We start from the raw sequence: 16,957 nt of genomic DNA, 5'->3' as shown, positions 1-16,957 counted from the left end.
TCCTACTCTCTGTCCTCCTGTCTATCCTCCTCTCTGTCCTCCTGTCTATCCTCCTCTCTGTCCTCCTGTCTGTCCTCCTCTCTGTCCTCCTCTCTGTCCCCCTTTCTGTTCTCCTGAATGTCATCCTTTCTGTCTCCTCTTACCTGTGGCGCTGATAGATTACACAAACTTCGACAGGATACCATTAAAATAATAATAATGTGTGTGTGTGTGTGTGTGTGTGTGTGTGTGTGTGTGTGTGTGTGTGTGTGTGTGTGTGTGTGAATGAGCACTACCCTAAAATCTCACACTCCAACCACAGCATACACTTAACATCTACCTCCAGCGTTCTCTGGTGTCAGGGAGTTTAATTAAAGACAATAAACAGCGAAAGCTTCTTAAAGATCCTAAACATCTTCAGTCCCGAAGTCAGAAGTTCAGACGTTTCCGTATTTTCCAGACAATAATCCAGAAAGATCTTTTTATATCAGCAACAATTCTGGAGATTTAACATCAACTAAAGTTCAACAGAATCACGTTTATAGTCTGGAAAATAGCGAAATAATCAAAACTTCAGATGGATTCGGTTCAATCCAAATTTCATTCACACGTTCATTTCAGATTGGAATTTCGTGCTCGTGATCAATCGGAAAATTTTTTTTTTCCATCATTTTATTTATGCGTTAGTAAAATTGTGCTGTTTTTCATTCATTCCTTCATTTTTAAACAGACTCGCTTTTATTCGGATTCGTCATAAATCACATTTTTATGCCTATAAATTTAGTTCAAGAATTATAAAGAAGTTATTTATATTTTTTTTAAAAATTGTTTTTATAAAAGGTCGTTTTAAAAGTCAGACATTTTTCCGCATTTTGCCTTTAAACAAACGAACGTGAAACACAGAAGAGAATTAAACAGAAATTTATTGTGATTAACTTTCATTAAACGATTTTCATACTAAAAGTTTCCTTCAGATCGATTTTATCGCCAAATAATTTTTCATTTTCATTTGTTTTTGTCTCATTTTTTTTTAAACTTTATTATAAAAAATTATAATTTTGCATGGATTTTCATAACAAATGACCAAATGATGCAACAGTAGCTGCTTGGATTTAGAAGTAAATATTGGGGTTAGCGTTTTTTTTTTTGTTTGTTTGTTTGTTTTTTTACTTTTTTTCTTGTTGTTAAAATGAATTTCAGCTCAGTTTGTAGCGATGTTTCGTCACGTTACGGTTCGACATGAAAACGATCCAAAAAAAAAAAACAACAGCACTTAAAGTCATTTCAGATCGATTTGTAACAGAAATCTTTACATTTTTAAAAGTGATTTCATTTTACATTTCATTTCATTTCATTTTATTTTAGTCATCGCGTGAACTTTAAAGAGACTCCGGCTTCTTGTTCCCCATCCGGATAACGGATTTAAATTTAAATAGTTAAAAAATTGTTAAAAACTTTTTGACCTTTTAACTTAGCAACTTTAACTCGCAAGGCGCTATTAGTTTTTTATCGTTAGTTCATCATATTTTCTGGACAATCGTTCAGTCTGAAATGAAACGTGTTAGCATGATTTGCGTTAGCGTTTAGCGATTAAAGCGGAAGGGAAGGTCTTTGACTCGCGGAGCAGAACGTTTGTCATCGACAACACAGATGATCAGGAATAAATCACCGTTACATTAACAACAAAGTGACAAAATTATGGTCCAGAAAATGTGATAAATTCTCACCATATTCCACTTAAACCTTCCAGTAGCAATGAGTGTAAGATCTAAAAAGGTCCGAGGTCAGATTTGATATTTATTTATCTGTATTTATGAGTCATATTCTAGTGAAGTTTCCTCAGATGTTGACCGACTGCATGCTGCATGTAATAATTACAAATTACTTCTTACTTTTGCAGCAGCTAAGACAAATTATGATGATCAGCAGGTTCACTGTGACCAGGCAACCCGAAGTATACCGTTTTTCCTCTAAGCATATGAGAAGAATGTGAATTTCTTACTAACACAGCATGCGGCTGTCATACTCTGTACCTTAGAATGACACCAATGCCTGCAGAAACACCTCCATGGGCCGTATTCAGAGTCAGAACATAACCTTCGAGCCGTCCCAGGAAGTTCAGAGGCGGGGTTTAGGGAGGGATGGGAAGGGGAGGGGGTTCGGAGACAAAGCCGAGGAAGCTTCTCGGGTTTTTTTTTGGATGGTCAGTGATGGAGAAAATAAAGACAGATATCCGAGTCCATCCTGACTTTAAATTATTGACTCGCCCACATCTTGGAAAATCAGCACGCAGAATTACGACATGAAATTACGACATCGTGTCCCGTTCCCTCTCGTCTAGGAATTCCGAGATTTCCGACGGGGCGTGGAATTAACGTTTGCTGTGTGGATTTCACACCTCTGAGGGTTTATTTTCCTCAACATTGTATAAAAGTACGCTTTAAACACAGGTGGGGGAAAAAAACTGGCATAGAAAATGAGGACCGAGTAACAGTATAGATTAATTTTTTTTCTGCTGTCAGCTGTATTAAAATTTAACATGAAGATAAAAGCAAGACACAGTGAAATAATAATAATGATAATAATATTAATAATAATAATAATAATACTATAAATAATAATAATAATACTATAAATAATGATAATAATAATACTATAAATAATAATAATAATTATTATAATAATAATAATAATAATAGTACTATAAATAATAATAATAATACTATAAATAATGATAATAATAATACTATAAATAATAATAATAATAATAATTATAATAATAATAATAATAATAATAATAATAATAATAATAATAATATAAATAAGAATAATAATAATAATAGTACTATAAATAATAATAATAATAATAATAATAATAATAATAATAAAGAATACTAATAATAGTAATGTAAATAACAATAATAATAATAATAATAATAATAATAATAATAATAATAATAATAATAATAATAATGAATGTAGCACTGCAGCATCTGGTGTCTTCCTCACTCACCACTGTGAAGTTTCTAACATAGCACTTGATCCAGCACAGATGATTGATTTATTTTTTCCGACACCGACAGTTACGCGACTTCCAGTCGAAATAAATAGTCACGTGTGTGAAATCTTCGTCAGACGACCTCTGACTTTATCCATCCGATTTGTTTTGTGGATTAACGAACAGCTCCCGAACTCAACTCTGAATACGGCCGCTCGAGTTTACGCAACTGTTTAAGTTTAAGCAACATATTATTTGTGTTTTTTTTTTTCTGAAGGTGATTTTAATGGAATCTTTCCCAAGGCACGGCACATTACTGCTTGTGTTGGTGGTTTTTCTGTTGTTGTGTTTGTTTTTCTGGATGTTTGGAGTCTCAGGCATGTTCATACCGGCTTGCTTTTGCATCATCGTGATGTCTGAGTCAAAAGCAATCAATAGCAGATAAGCACCGACGTGATCAGGCCGGTTCAATCTCTTCACGTGTCACGTTGCTGATGGATTTCCTGATTTAATTCCTGCATCGTGTGGAAATACGGCGATTTCCACCAAAACAAGCACAAGCACAACCACGATGCTTTAATTACATCCTGCTCTGATTCGATTCGGACGAGTCTAACCCCAAAAAACACGGGGTCTTGTCTCATACGAAGGAGAAATAAAACTGCAGACCGGGTCATGATCTGTGCTCGTTGTGCTGTCATTTCTTTCCGTTCTCTTTTTTTATTGATTGATTGATTTGATTTGATTCGATTTATTTCTTTTTGGACTGCGAATGCTTGTTCCATCCAACGCAAGAGAAAAGTGATATTTGCTAAAAGCCGTAAGTTGACCATGCATTGAGCAGAATGATGATTTCACGACTGATCACAATGTATGTATTTCTATCTAAAAATTATTCAACCAGGAGTTCCTCTTGAGATGAGCTCATCTCGTTTTCAAGAGTGTCCTGGCCGAAGATTAGGCAGCAGGTAAATTCCTTGATACAATCCCACATCTCAATAATAATAATAATAATAATAATAATATTATAAATAAAAAAATAAAAACCTCCACAAACTTAAAGCATCATGGGAAACACGGTACGCCCGGACGGCGGGCGCTCACGCACTCGAGACCTCGGTGTGTTGGGGTCTTTTCCTGTTTGGGGTCCATTCATGTCACTGAAGTACAGTAGATGATGAGGGTTTACAGTATGTTAGGACTTTTAGAGCTCCAGTTAAACAGCAGTCAAGTCAAAAGAGTTCTGTTTCTGACTCACGTGCTCGTTCGGTTCAAGACAAAACCCCTTAACTTAACTTAGCTTTTGTTTGTTTGTTTTTTTGTTGGACTATTTTTTGCCGTCATATTCAGCATTTACAGGACGGTTAAAAAAATCATTCACGGACAACAAACAGGAAGTTTTTTGTCATGATTTAATCCTCCAGAATAGATTCAGCCATGCAGACAGATCGCGCCGTCCTTAAAAATATTCTTGTTTGCCGTAACCCGACCGACCCTGTCGATCTAGGACCGACTCAATTATGTATTTTTTTTTTTTTGCTTTAAGTCCGACCGACTCGCCGGTTGTAAATTTGCGTTACGGCCGGCCATTTTTTTTTTTTTTACTCTTCAAACAACTAATACAAAAGCAATAAATTAGATCACGCTACAGTAAACAAAATGTTCGTGGGCGCCATGATACATCTAAGAAATTCATTAAAACAACGACACCGCACGGAGTTCTGGAGAAACTGTGCCTATCATCAAAATGAGGTTTGCGATGATGCTCCTGAAAGCACGGGTTGAAACCCAGTCAGTGACGTCACGATATGCAAATCTGTTTAAAGTCATTCCTACGTAATCATCATCGTTGAAACTTGAAAAAAAAAAATATATATATATATATAGACCTACCTACCTACCGACCCCTTTTTTAAGGATGGCCTGGTGGATTTTTTTTGTTTGTTTTATTAAACAAACATTTATAATATAATCCGTTTACGACACTTTTGTCTACCTCCGCGTGCCTGACGTTTTCACTTGTACGTCTGCTGCGTTTAATGCCTTCGGAGTCTTTTAGAGATTTTTATGTATTTCATTTACATTTAATTAACAAACATCGGTTCAACACGTTAAACGTCGATTGGACCGAACCGAGCGCTCGCTGTTTATTAATTTGAACCCAAACATCAGAAACTTTTGATTTCACTTGAGATCCGTGTGTCGGGAGGAAAAGGAAGAAAATCTGAGAAGAAAAGTTGAACTTCCAAAAGCCAGAAAAAATCATCAACAACCTCTTTGACCTGATTTTTTTTTTTTTATATCTTTACCTCAGAAAGCAGAAGAAACGTCTCTTTTGACTTGTCTTATTTCAGTATAAACACAGCTTGTATATAATGATCTGTCTATCTAGAGCTCAGTACAGAAATCCAGTCAGTTCTTCATGTAACGTTCTGAAATAACCGGAGCTTTAGTTAAGCAATCGTTTCTGTTAGCGATAGTCAGCATGATGCTATTTCTCTATGATTTCCATCTTCATCCTCAGCGCTCCGTCTTGTTCATCATGGTTTTATCATCGCTTCCTGATGCGACATCTTACACACAAAAAAACAAACAAAAAAACGAATCACAACACAAAAGTCAGGGATCGTTTACTCGTAACGCATTATTGACTTGTTATTATTATTACTATTAATACTGTTGTTATTAATCGTCGGCGGAGGTGTAGAGAAGAAGCACCCGGTTAAGTGCCGGAGCTTTAATACGATGCCGTAAAACGCCCCCGAAAGTTTCACTTAAAGCTGACAGACAAAAATCTCGGCGAGTGGGTCGTGGGAACGAGCGAGAGCTAGATGCATGGAACTAATCATCGCCAACGAGCCGTGAGAGAGAAACAGAGAGAAAACGACAAGCAGACCATCGGACTGTGGAGTCGAGTAGCACGGCTGGGAGTAATTAACAAATTCACGACTTTTATTTCTTTAAAAGGTTCTACAAAGATCCCTTCCTAATGGAAACACTGGTAATGTCGAACGATTTTCCCCGTACGCAGTACGACACGAGTCAGGACTCATCAGGAGTGTGTTTTTTCCTCTCTGTCATTTTTCAAGAACAAACCCTCATGTTAATTTCTTATCATTTCCATAATAACGACTAAAGAACAACTAAAGCGTGTCGTGATTCACGGTGAAGTTTTCTGCAGTGAGACCAAAGTCACGTCTCGGATTCGTATAAGATCTTCCTCCTCTTGATGTAGTTCCTCCTCTTGATGTAGTTCCTCCTCTTGATGTAGTTCCTCCTCTTGATACTGTCCCACAGCGCAGCTTGCGGTCTTGCTTTGCTTCTGCTTGCCATCGTTTATCGTGAACGTCTACAGATCACCGTCGTTTAGCATCATCCGTCCGTTAGCGTCGTAGCGCTAGGTTTAGCGCCGTCTCTCGGTATCGGTCTGTTTGGACGTGTAAAAGTAAACGCTAGCTAACCCTGAGTCAGAACTCAAAAAGATTCGAAAGACACACACACACACACACACACACACACACACACACACAAAGCAGAACTCATGTTTCTAGTCAGTGTTTGCTGTCTGTAATCCATGAAAACCCAGAGCGTTCTCCCGCAGCTACAGAATTCTTCCCGCTGCAGTAATCGAACGTGTCAGCGGACACCAAAGCGGAAAAAATGCCTCGTTCTTCAGGAAATCAGAGGCTGTGTGTGACCCACGTTACTCTTCCGCTCACGTTCCGCATCAGTAACATGTTTCTGTTTAACTCCTCATCCACAGAGTTCACGTTTCCTTCAAAAGTATTTTCCTCCATCATGTAAGTCTGGATTTTCTCTTCGCAGTAGTCTTTAGTGAGCTTTATTTTTTTTTCTTTCTTCTTTTCTTGAAGGCGTGCTGTGTAGATCAGAGAATTTCAGCTGTAGCTACTGTAGATTCCAAATGTTCTGTGATTTTCTGTCCATTGTTCTGGTTCGTTCTGTATCGTGGAAGATTTGGAGTAGAATGAAACGAACCATGAAGATCGTGACCAAACAGACCATCGTTATTACTGACACACTGTTTCACACAGCAACACTTTGTCTACAAATATGATGGCAAACAAACGCATCGAATTTTCAAAAATCCCCCATCAGAGAGTCGGCACTAAATATAATCATACGACTCATTCTGTAATTTTATAAATTGCATCAAATGCATTTATTTCTTTTTTTCCGGTCCAGATCTTCAGAACACGTTGCATGTTTTCGGTGCTACGGCTGTGTCCTTTGGCTCGGTTTAGCGGCTCGCATCGTTTGAATCGATTCCTGCTTTCCGGAGTCGATTCTGATTCTCGGAGTCGATTCTGAGTCGACTCAATTTCTAAATAAACCAAACGCGTTCGATTTAGATTGTGAATAGTTACATTGCGAATATCTTAAATATATCTTATATTAAATATCTTGTTATAAAACTTTACAGCGCCACCTGCAGCCCTGGAGCTTTCTCGTGCAACAGGAAATACAGCCTTGTAACACTCACGTTAAATAGGCGTGTACACATCATGCTTATTGCCCATTTACAATAAATAAATATATAAATAAATAAATAAATAAATAAATAAATAATTGGCGGTCTTAACCTCTCGAAAGCAAATATCAGCCCAGATCTCCACCTAACAATGTTCAGCCACTCGTGTTTGTCCTGCCGTGATGGCAAATATGAAGAACCAACGCTGACACTGTATGTGTTTGGATATGCAAGGACATGTCTCGCTTTCTAAACCTGCCCCAGTGTCCCCGGGGATGCCCCATCATCCTTGAGAACCGGCTCGTGTTAATTCCTGTCACACCGGATAAATGTTCCTGTCAGAACCCTCTGCAAATACGTCTCTCTTCTCCTCTTATTGACACGTTTTCATCTGTTTATCCGAATATATCTTAATAAATAACCCCAGAGATACCAGATAACTGCTTCACTGTGGTCTAGTGATATAGATATATATATATATATATAGTGGAAAATGCAATAAGACATGAGAACATAGTACAGAACAGACAGTAGCACCTTATTAACCATCAGCTTCTGCGCTAATAAACACTTTGCTTTGTTTATTGAGATATTTCTTAATTGACCAAGCAGAAAAGCCCTACCAGGACTCGTGTCTTGCGTTCAGACGGCTCCTGTGTGACAACAGCAGGGTAATATAAAGTAATAAGGAAGAAACAGAGACACAAAATGTAAAGGAACAGAGACGTGATGATCACTAATCTCATTCGTATCCGATCGCACGAAATACAGCAGATTCGTTCATTCGTTTATCTTCTACCGTTTATCCGAACTACCTCGGGTCACGGGGAGCCTGTGCCTATCTCAGGGGTCATCGGGCATCGAGGCAGGATACACCCTGGACGGAGTGCCAACCCATCACAGGGCACACACACACTCTCATTCACACACACACTCACACACTACGGACAATTTTCCAGAGATGCCAATCAACCTACCATGCATGTCTTTGGACCGGGGGAGGAAACCGGAGTACCCGGAGGAAACCCCCGATGCACGAGGAGAACATGCAAACTCCACACACACACAAGGCGGAGGCGGGAATCGAACCCCCGACCCTGGAGGTGTGAGGCGAACGTGCTAACCACTAAGCCACCGTGCCCTGAAGTCTGATCTCTGATCTGTAAAGTCTGATTACACAGCACTAGTAACACGCAGAAACTCAGAAAGTTCATTTTCCGATCTCATTCCCAGTTTCCGCTCCCCAGCCGAGGCATTAGCCCTCGCACAGGATATTTTTCAATGTCTCCGCCTGTGCGGCCCAGCTTTCTGGACCCAGATTAACCCAGGCGTGATTGCACCAGAGTACAAGTGTTGATTTTGTAACTCTCATGAAAGAATCCCAACCCACAGTGTAATTTATCACAAAGCCATGTTTAATCTGCTGCTGTAGAGAATTGCACGATCAGGTCTGAATGTCCATAAGGAAGATCAGCTCTAGCTGCAGATATTTTTACAGTAACGGTGAAGAGGAGAGACGTATTAGAAGATTCCTGCAGGCAGACAATGAACGACTGAACGGTGAGCGCCGAGAGAAAGGACGCCACCTCCACGTTCAAGGCCGTAGCCGAGAGATTGATTGTTAACAGCTTTTACGCCCTCAGTTCTACTGATTAAAGAGTTCTGCTCGGCTGAATGACGCTCAGCAAACCGAAAAAGGTCAAATCTAAAGAAATAAATCAGAGTCACTGTTACTGCTTTCAGTCTTACATAAAAGCTGGTTCCTCAAGGCCAGAAAACACTCAGATTCACTAGGGTACAGCTAACAGTTCACACTTTATTATGACACAATAATCGGTGGTGTTCCAAAAAACTAGAGTGTATCTAAATCTGATCCAATGCCCCAGGGATTTGATTTAAAACCTTAAAGGTGGGGTCTGTGATATTTGAGAAATGCTTCTGAAAACTGCGTCGGGCCACCAAACAAAACAAAAATCAAAACAAACGTGTAGCCAATGAGCAGAAAGGGGCGGGGCTTGTCTATACGGGAGGAGAGAGTGTTCAGTTTGCATGTCCACAGGTCGGAGTTTCCCGAGTCAATAACTCCTGAGCTAAACGCTGTTACTACACAAAACGCGGTTGTAGCTGCCTCTCTACATTACTACGATAGAAAAGAGGTGTTATATTACTACGATAGAAAAGAGGTTCCATTTACATCAGGCCACATAAACACGTCTCGGCGTATCGGATATCGATCCGATCTTTCTACTCCCGCCCCAAAACGCTAATATATTTTACCTCATTTCGGGGTAATTGAAATGGAACATGCTTCGGTGTAGATACTTAAATATACTTTTCTTTCTATTTGTTTTACAAAACTTTTGTTGGACGCTTTCATCGCTCCAAAGCGCAATAAGCGCCCGCGTGTCGTCCGTGTTATTTGTTTCTGGCGCGATGCACGACTCGCGAGTCACCTGCGAGTGACGTACTTCCGTTTGGGAGTAGCTTGAACAACCACGTTCGTTTACACATGTCCAGTTTCATCTGAAACGCGTCCCAGACCACCTCCCGAAGTGGATTTATATCCGTCTCAAAAACGTTTCGGAGGGCATTTAGACCTGGTCTTTTTACCATCGGATAGCTATCGGATCACAGAAAACGCAGGAAGTGACCAGGTGTAAAAAGCCCATAAGAGTCCTGGGATAAGACCTGGTTAGTATCACAGTCTATTGTGGCCAGGGGTAAAAGCAAAGCCAGAGTTGACCAGCCTGATCTGTATGTGGATGAAGGAATGTTTGTGCTTCATGTGTGTGCTGACCAAATACTCATCCGAGTGAAAAGATCTGGATATTTCCTTGTTGACTACTACTACTATGTCAACCAAGTGTCCAAGCTCGCATACCTGTCCCTGTTGTCTCGCCGGGACGTGCCATCATACTGTCAATCAGACCGACGCTCATGTGTAATCGTTCCTGATTTCTGTATGAGAAAGAATACTGTAGGGTAGTTGCCATCTTTGTCTGAGAAGAATTTTGGAAAGATGTCTGAGCCTCCATCCTGCTCTTATGTCACAGAAAGTGGGTGGGAAATGGACATGTTTATACCTGGGGAGAAGATTAGTGAGTTATTGGAGCTTTTAAAGAGAAATATATCTGTAAGACAAAGAGAGCGCTACAATAGTTATGTGTTATAATAATAATCGAATCCCCACACCATCAACCTCAAATCATCCACTGTGACACACTGCGTGTCAAATAACCCTTCATAACCGATCGTGTTCTCTACACCTCCTCGTGAGCGGTGTCTGATCGATGCTCGTCACCAGAATTGATTTCCCGAGTGCCTTGTTTCTGACAGTCCCTCCCGCTGAAGAAGGTTCTGGGTCTTGAGAGTGTTTAAATGTAATTCCACTTCTGACACGGTCTGGGATTATCTTTACTCGGTCGAGTTATGCGTACAGTATAAGTCGTTTCTGTGATTACGGGAGACGTTCAACATCCTGCCATGTTGTCGGGGTATCGGAGGACGTACATATAGTAAACGCCTGACCGAAACGTCTCGTGCGCTGTTTGTCTTCATCGCAGTCGAAATCTAATATTCGGTTAACGGCTGCATGTCACGGACTTCAAATGAGCTCGGGCTTAATGGCCACTCATGGATCTGTATGGACAGTTCAGCCAATACACCAGAGGTTTGATGCCAGAGTCATTCATTCGTCGATTGAAATAAAGCCAATCGAGTGGGTTAATTAAGTAAGGAAGTCACCAGCATCAACATTTTCCCATTGCATCATGCCTTCTCATGGATAAGTCAGTGCTAAGGTGTGTGTTGTGCATGTGATCTCGAGAACATATAAGAACACAGGGTTCAGTTAGTCACGCCAGAAGATTTTAGGTACATCGAATTTTCTTAGCGTTTCGTTTTTTTGCTAGTTATCGGTCGTCCCTTTGTTGGCCCCGTGTCTCCATTACATCTCCACTGTTTTCCATTTCATATGCTGTACTACATCATATGCTGCATGGTGTTCTTTGTAGCTAGCTAACATGTTGTTCTTTCTAGGGAAGAAGAATTCCCTGCTACTTCAGAAGTTCCAGAAGGACCTGAATGCCGGCGTGTTCAACACGCAGGAGAACGAGCTTCTGAAGCAGATTATCCGACAGGACCGGGAGATGGTGATGATGGTGGAGAGGAAGCAGTCGGTCACAGGGGCGAATTCGACGCCCATGTCCGGAAACTCCATCATTAACTCGCCAGCTCAGCCTCCTTTTGCAAACAGCCAGTTCCAGCAGCAAGCGCAATCCTCACCCATGACCCCTATGGCTCCCATGACCTACAGCACCTCGGCATCCATCATCCCCGCAGCTCGTCTAGCCGGGAGCGTGGCCTTCTCGTCGCCAGGCAACCCGGCCACGCCCCTACAGCAGCAGCCGACGCCCGGAGGTGTCATGTCTCCCTGCTCGTTCACGGCAGGCCGAACCTTCCAGTACGGATCGCCCACGGCTTCGCAGCTGTCTCTCGTGCCCCAGCTGTCGGCCGTAACGATGCAGCAACAGCAGCAGCAGTCGTCCCCGCAAAGAAACGAGGTTCATAGCAGTCTTAGCAGGGACGTGCGCCATCTTTCGGCGTCTCAGCCCTCGCTGCCTCACGAAACCTCACTAGCCATTAGGCAACATCAATCGTCCGGAGAATCCTTGGCATCTATCCAGCCTGCGGTGAGCCCATCCCCACAAGCCCCCGGCTCTGCCTCACAGCAGGGCGCCATTCGTGCCACCGTCCCTCCGAGGGTGGCGCTTTTCCGACAAATGTCATCAGGTGCGCTTCCACCGGTGCGAGCGGCGCCCTCTACGGTCCAGCACAGAGATCCCATGGGATCCAGGAGAGAGTCGGCCATCTTAAACAGCGGCACCGAGACTGAACAAGACAAGTTGCGGTTTGCGTCGAATTTATGATTTTTCTTTTCGTTCTTCTTCTTCACTTATTTATTGATCGATTTTTTTAAAATAATGATTTTGCTTCATTTTTATGGAGAAAAAAAGAGACGAGTATTTTTGTTTCTTCCTCCAACCAACCTCATAGATCTCCTGTACAGACTTACCCTTGTATTATATTCTATTTTAGAAACCTTTACCCTTCAACGTAAGAATGTATATTATACAAATATATACGTGTAAATCTAGAATATTTGGCACTGCCTATACGAAAACAGGCGGGAAAACACTAGTATAAATGCAAGTCTTCCTTTCTGATATGTATATATGATGGACATGTTGGGGATTCTGAGCTGTTTGTTCTCTTTTTGTTCTCTTTTCTTGTTTGTTTGGGTTTGTTTTTTTTTGTAACACGAACGAAACGTGACGGCTGACAAGTTTTTCTTTTAAATCTTTTTTTTTATTATTGAGACGATGTTCAAATACAAGTCCAGCGATCAGCAGCTTTTTTGGCATCACTGTGGAAAACCTACACGCATAACCGATACTGGCGCTCGAGAAAAACGACAAAAAAAAAGGCAGCACACGTTCATCGGTACGGATATATAACGAAGAGGACGGAGATTACGAGGAGGAAAGAGAGAGTAAAAGTAAAAGCAGCTCCGAGTTCCTCCCCTGAAATACGACGGTCCGGTAACTGAGGTGTAGTGTTGAGACCGCGGCAGTGTTACGGGATCGAAGGAAATCGAAGTTGCCGATTTTTTTTCTTCCTTTGCTTGATTTTATTCTTTTCACCTGTTTATTATTTTGTAAAGAGGAAGCAGGGCTGCAGGTGGATTCTTTTCTACCCCCGGTTTCGGAGACGGACACGACGACGTGTGTACATTTATAATATTTATAAACTAAAGATTATCACCATTATGCAATAGACTGTGATATAAAGACAAAACTATATGTGTGTTGTAAATAGTTTTGTAGAGTTAGTCCTCGCAGAATAACGTGTGGTGCATTCTCGAACATGGCAATGTCTTACCAGTCTGAAGCCTGGATATCACACACATCAATATAAATAGAAATCTCTCTCTATAGATATATGTCGCTGTCGGGCGGAAACCTCGTACGGTATGTCCGAATTTTGTCGATTTCATATCGTATTTTCACATATCGATGCTATCGGTCCGTCCCCACGTGGGTCTGTTATTTTTACAAGATATTAACCGAGCTAAAGTCTTGAAAATAGCTTGAGCGCAAATCTCTTAACTCCGTCAGACACTTCGACTGTACCGTCCGCCTCTTCTTCAGTCCGCGGGAGAGCTTCGCGGCATGTTTCTCCTCAAGATTAAGAGTCGCGGCGAATCGACACGTCTTCTGAGGTAAACGTCTTCAAAACACTAGGCTCAAAGAAATGAAAATCTCGACCCCCGCTAGTTCTGGTGCTCGTCTGAGGACAGGAATTTAGCGCAAGACGATCCACCGCGACGCGGACTAAACCATGTGCATCGCAGATATGATATGGCGTTTTTCTGATTTCCTGAAAAATAACGGTTTTGGAGATACGAGGATTCGCCCGACAGCCACGATATATATATATATAAAAACATATACATATATATACATATGCATATGTACAAAAGTCACACCAATCAAGCATTATCATTATCATTATTAGAGACACACGAACCTTAATGCAAACCATGGCGTGATTTCAGGATCGCTGTAATAGTCAGCGTGATCGCTTGCAGGGATCTTTACAGACTGGAGATCAGCAGCAGCCAGGAGAGATCAATGATGGGACAAAAAGATTTTTGTAGTCTAAAAGCACACTTATTTCAGGACGACGTTACTAAACGGGCCCCGTATTTATAGAACGTCGATATACACGAGCGATAAGAAGCTTATCGTAACTGTAAGCTGAACACTGCACTGACTTCCACCGGCTATTTTTGGTTTTGTCCACGTCAGTATTACGCTCGAGCGATCCGCTCTGTTACTCTGTATATCGCTATGCATTCACTTGTCGTGTTTTTTGTCTTCGGGAGCGAATCGTCTTTTACGGAAAATTACTGACCGATCCCGAGCCCTGTCTTAATGCTGTTACCACGCTGACGCCGTTTCCCTGGCAACGATGTTTTTATTTACAACAACACGTCATACTTTTATCCGTTTATAGTTACACGTACATAACGTTGTGGAACGCCGTTAAAGCACGTCAGTTCCTGGTGTCGATTATCATCCGTCATTATAGCGGTAATAAACGGTTTAATACGATAAAACCATAAAGAACGATTTAATTTGATTACATTATCTAGAATTGTAGTAGACCAAAAGACACCAGTGGGGGGGGGCACGGTGGCTTAGCGGTTAGCACGTTCGCCTCACACCTCCAGGGTCGGGGGTTCGATTCCCGCCTCCGCCTTGTGTGTGTGGAGTTTGCATGTTCTCCCTGTGCCTCGGGGGTTTCCTCCGGGTACTCCGGTTTCCTCCCCCGGTCCAAAGACATGCATGGTAGGTTGATTGGCATCTCTGGGAAATTGTCCGTAGTGTGTGAGTGTGTGAGTGAATGAGTGTGTGTGTGTGCCCTGTGATGGGTTGGCACTCAGTCCAGGGTGTATCCTGCCTCGATGCCCGATGATGCCTGAGATAGGCACAGGCTCCCCGTGACCCGAGAAGTTCGGATAAGCGGTAGAAGATGAATGGAATGGAATTGTAGTAGACTAAAAGACGGCATTAGTATTTATGTTGTTTTAGCACCGTTAACGTAGCCTTCGTTTACGAGAACGTGGCAGGCGTTTTGTTTTGTTCTTAATCGTTTTCACAAATTAGCTATGCACTAATTTTATTAAACAAAGTAACTAATAGTCTAAACTAAGAATCTCTGTTTTTTGCCCTTTTTAAACATCTCGTCTTTGGGTTTTAACCGATTTATTAATGTCTTGAGGTTCAAAGTGTGCAGCAACAGGAACAACACATAGCTGGGGCTTAGGATCGGGCAATTATTCAGCTCTGAACACTTCATAACGAGCGCCGCTAACCAAACTGTGGTCTTTGCACGCTCATTGCACGACTCCTTTAGAGAGAGAGAGAGAGAGAGAGAGAGAGAGAGAGAGAGAGTATATGAGCAAATAAATCCATCTGAGCTGCATCAGTGATGCGCAGAATGAAATGTCAGAATGAATCTGATTCGCACTGCACTCGGCTCTTTCATTGTTGTTACTGATTAAGGATTTGTTTTCTGTCTCACAGTCTGTCTGTAAATGGTAGCAAAAGTGAGAAAAAATATTTGTCTCCATTCACAAATATCTCATAAGCGAACTAAAGCTAAAGTGTGTTGCATTAAGGTTTCTCGTTCGTGTGTGTGTGCGTGTGTGTGCATGTGTGTGTGTGTGTGTGTGTGTGTGTGTGTGTGTGTGTGCGTGTGTGTGTGTGTGACTCCTTGAGGATTGAATCTCAGGTAGATTTCTCACCCTTATGTTCTGTTCATGAACCAGAAGGATAAACATTCACATTGCTAAAATAAAAATGAACATTATTACCCAATATTTTTAGGACATTCCGGACAAAAAGCTCACATTTCTCTGGTTAGTTACTTCATTAACCAGTTTTTTTTTTGTCGTGATGTTACGGCGTGGTTTTTTATTCAGATGCTCTATGGTTTTGCTTTACAAATGATTCAGGAGTTTGTTTATATTTGCTTTTTGTGAACAAGTCATTAAGATGAACGAATCAGTGAATCGGTGAATCTCTCTATCATAACTAAGATTCACTCTTCTCTCATTCGACTCAGAATGTGACTCAGTAAATCTTCTGATCATGAGTGAACTGCGTTCTCCTTTAAATTGGGGGAGTGTGTGACTCAGTGAATCAGTCAGTGTGTGAATCAGTGAATCAGTCAGTATGTGAGTCAGTGAATCAGTCAGTGTGTGACTCAGTGAATCAATCAGTGTGTGACTCAGTGATTTAGAAACTCTTTCGACCATAACTAAGATTCCCTCCTCTTCATTTGGGCCAGTATGTGACTCAGTGAATCAATCAGTATGTGACTCAGTGAATCAATCAGTGTCTGACTCAGTGAATCAATCAGTGTCTGACTCAGTGATTTAGAAACTCTTTCGACCATAACTAAGATTCCCTCCTCTTCATTTGGGTCAGTGTGTGACTCAGTGAAGCTTTAGATTTGCTTTGTCAAGATGTTTAGATTTCTATCATTCGGGTCAGTGTGTGAATCACTGAATCGTTTAATTACGACTGAGATTCTCGGCTCCCTCTTAATCGGGTCAGTAAACGGATCACTAATCCGTTTGATAATGACAGCGATTCACTGATCTTTCACGGAGATAAGGAGAAGGCTTAAATAAATACTAGTTTATTTTACAATGTAAACAGTCAACAGAACATGATGGTTAAATACGTTGGCAGTAAAGAATCAGAGAAATTAGCCTGAAGTTTCAAGCCTCATTTTTCAACACGCTTGTCGAAAATTTTTCAAGAACTACATTAACCCAAACTCCAGGCATCTTCACACACACCCCCCCCCCGCATGCACCACAGCGACTACTTACAGAAAATACTATTTAAAATCGTCGA

General features: G+C 41.2%; 1 protein-coding gene across 2 annotated transcripts in view; it reads left to right on the top strand.

The window, feature by feature from the left end:
• LOC113654172 (potassium/sodium hyperpolarization-activated cyclic nucleotide-gated channel 1) overlaps window positions 1–15,492 on the top strand; it is a 108,144-nt gene extending 92,652 nt beyond the window's left edge. The window contains exons 8-10 of one of the 2 annotated variants that reach the window (XM_027164262.2): window positions 1,880–1,933; window positions 3,882–3,945; window positions 11,505–11,834. In XM_027164262.2, the coding sequence (XP_027020063.1) occupies window positions 1,880–1,933; window positions 3,882–3,945; window positions 11,505–11,691 (305 nt within the window). In that variant the 3' untranslated portion in view covers window positions 11,692–11,834. Of the gene's footprint in view, window positions 1–1,879; window positions 1,934–3,881; window positions 3,946–11,504 lie in introns of both variants that reach the window. The other variant, XM_027164182.2, reaches the window with a different exon arrangement.
• Window positions 15,493–16,957: the final 1,465 nt, after the last annotated feature.

Source organism: Tachysurus fulvidraco, chromosome 21 (genome assembly GCF_022655615.1).
Source record: "Tachysurus fulvidraco isolate hzauxx_2018 chromosome 21, HZAU_PFXX_2.0, whole genome shotgun sequence".
In the NCBI taxonomy this organism is placed as follows: domain Eukaryota; kingdom Metazoa; phylum Chordata; class Actinopteri; order Siluriformes; family Bagridae; genus Tachysurus; species Tachysurus fulvidraco.
This window is presented reverse-complemented; position numbering and strand designations above follow the sequence as displayed.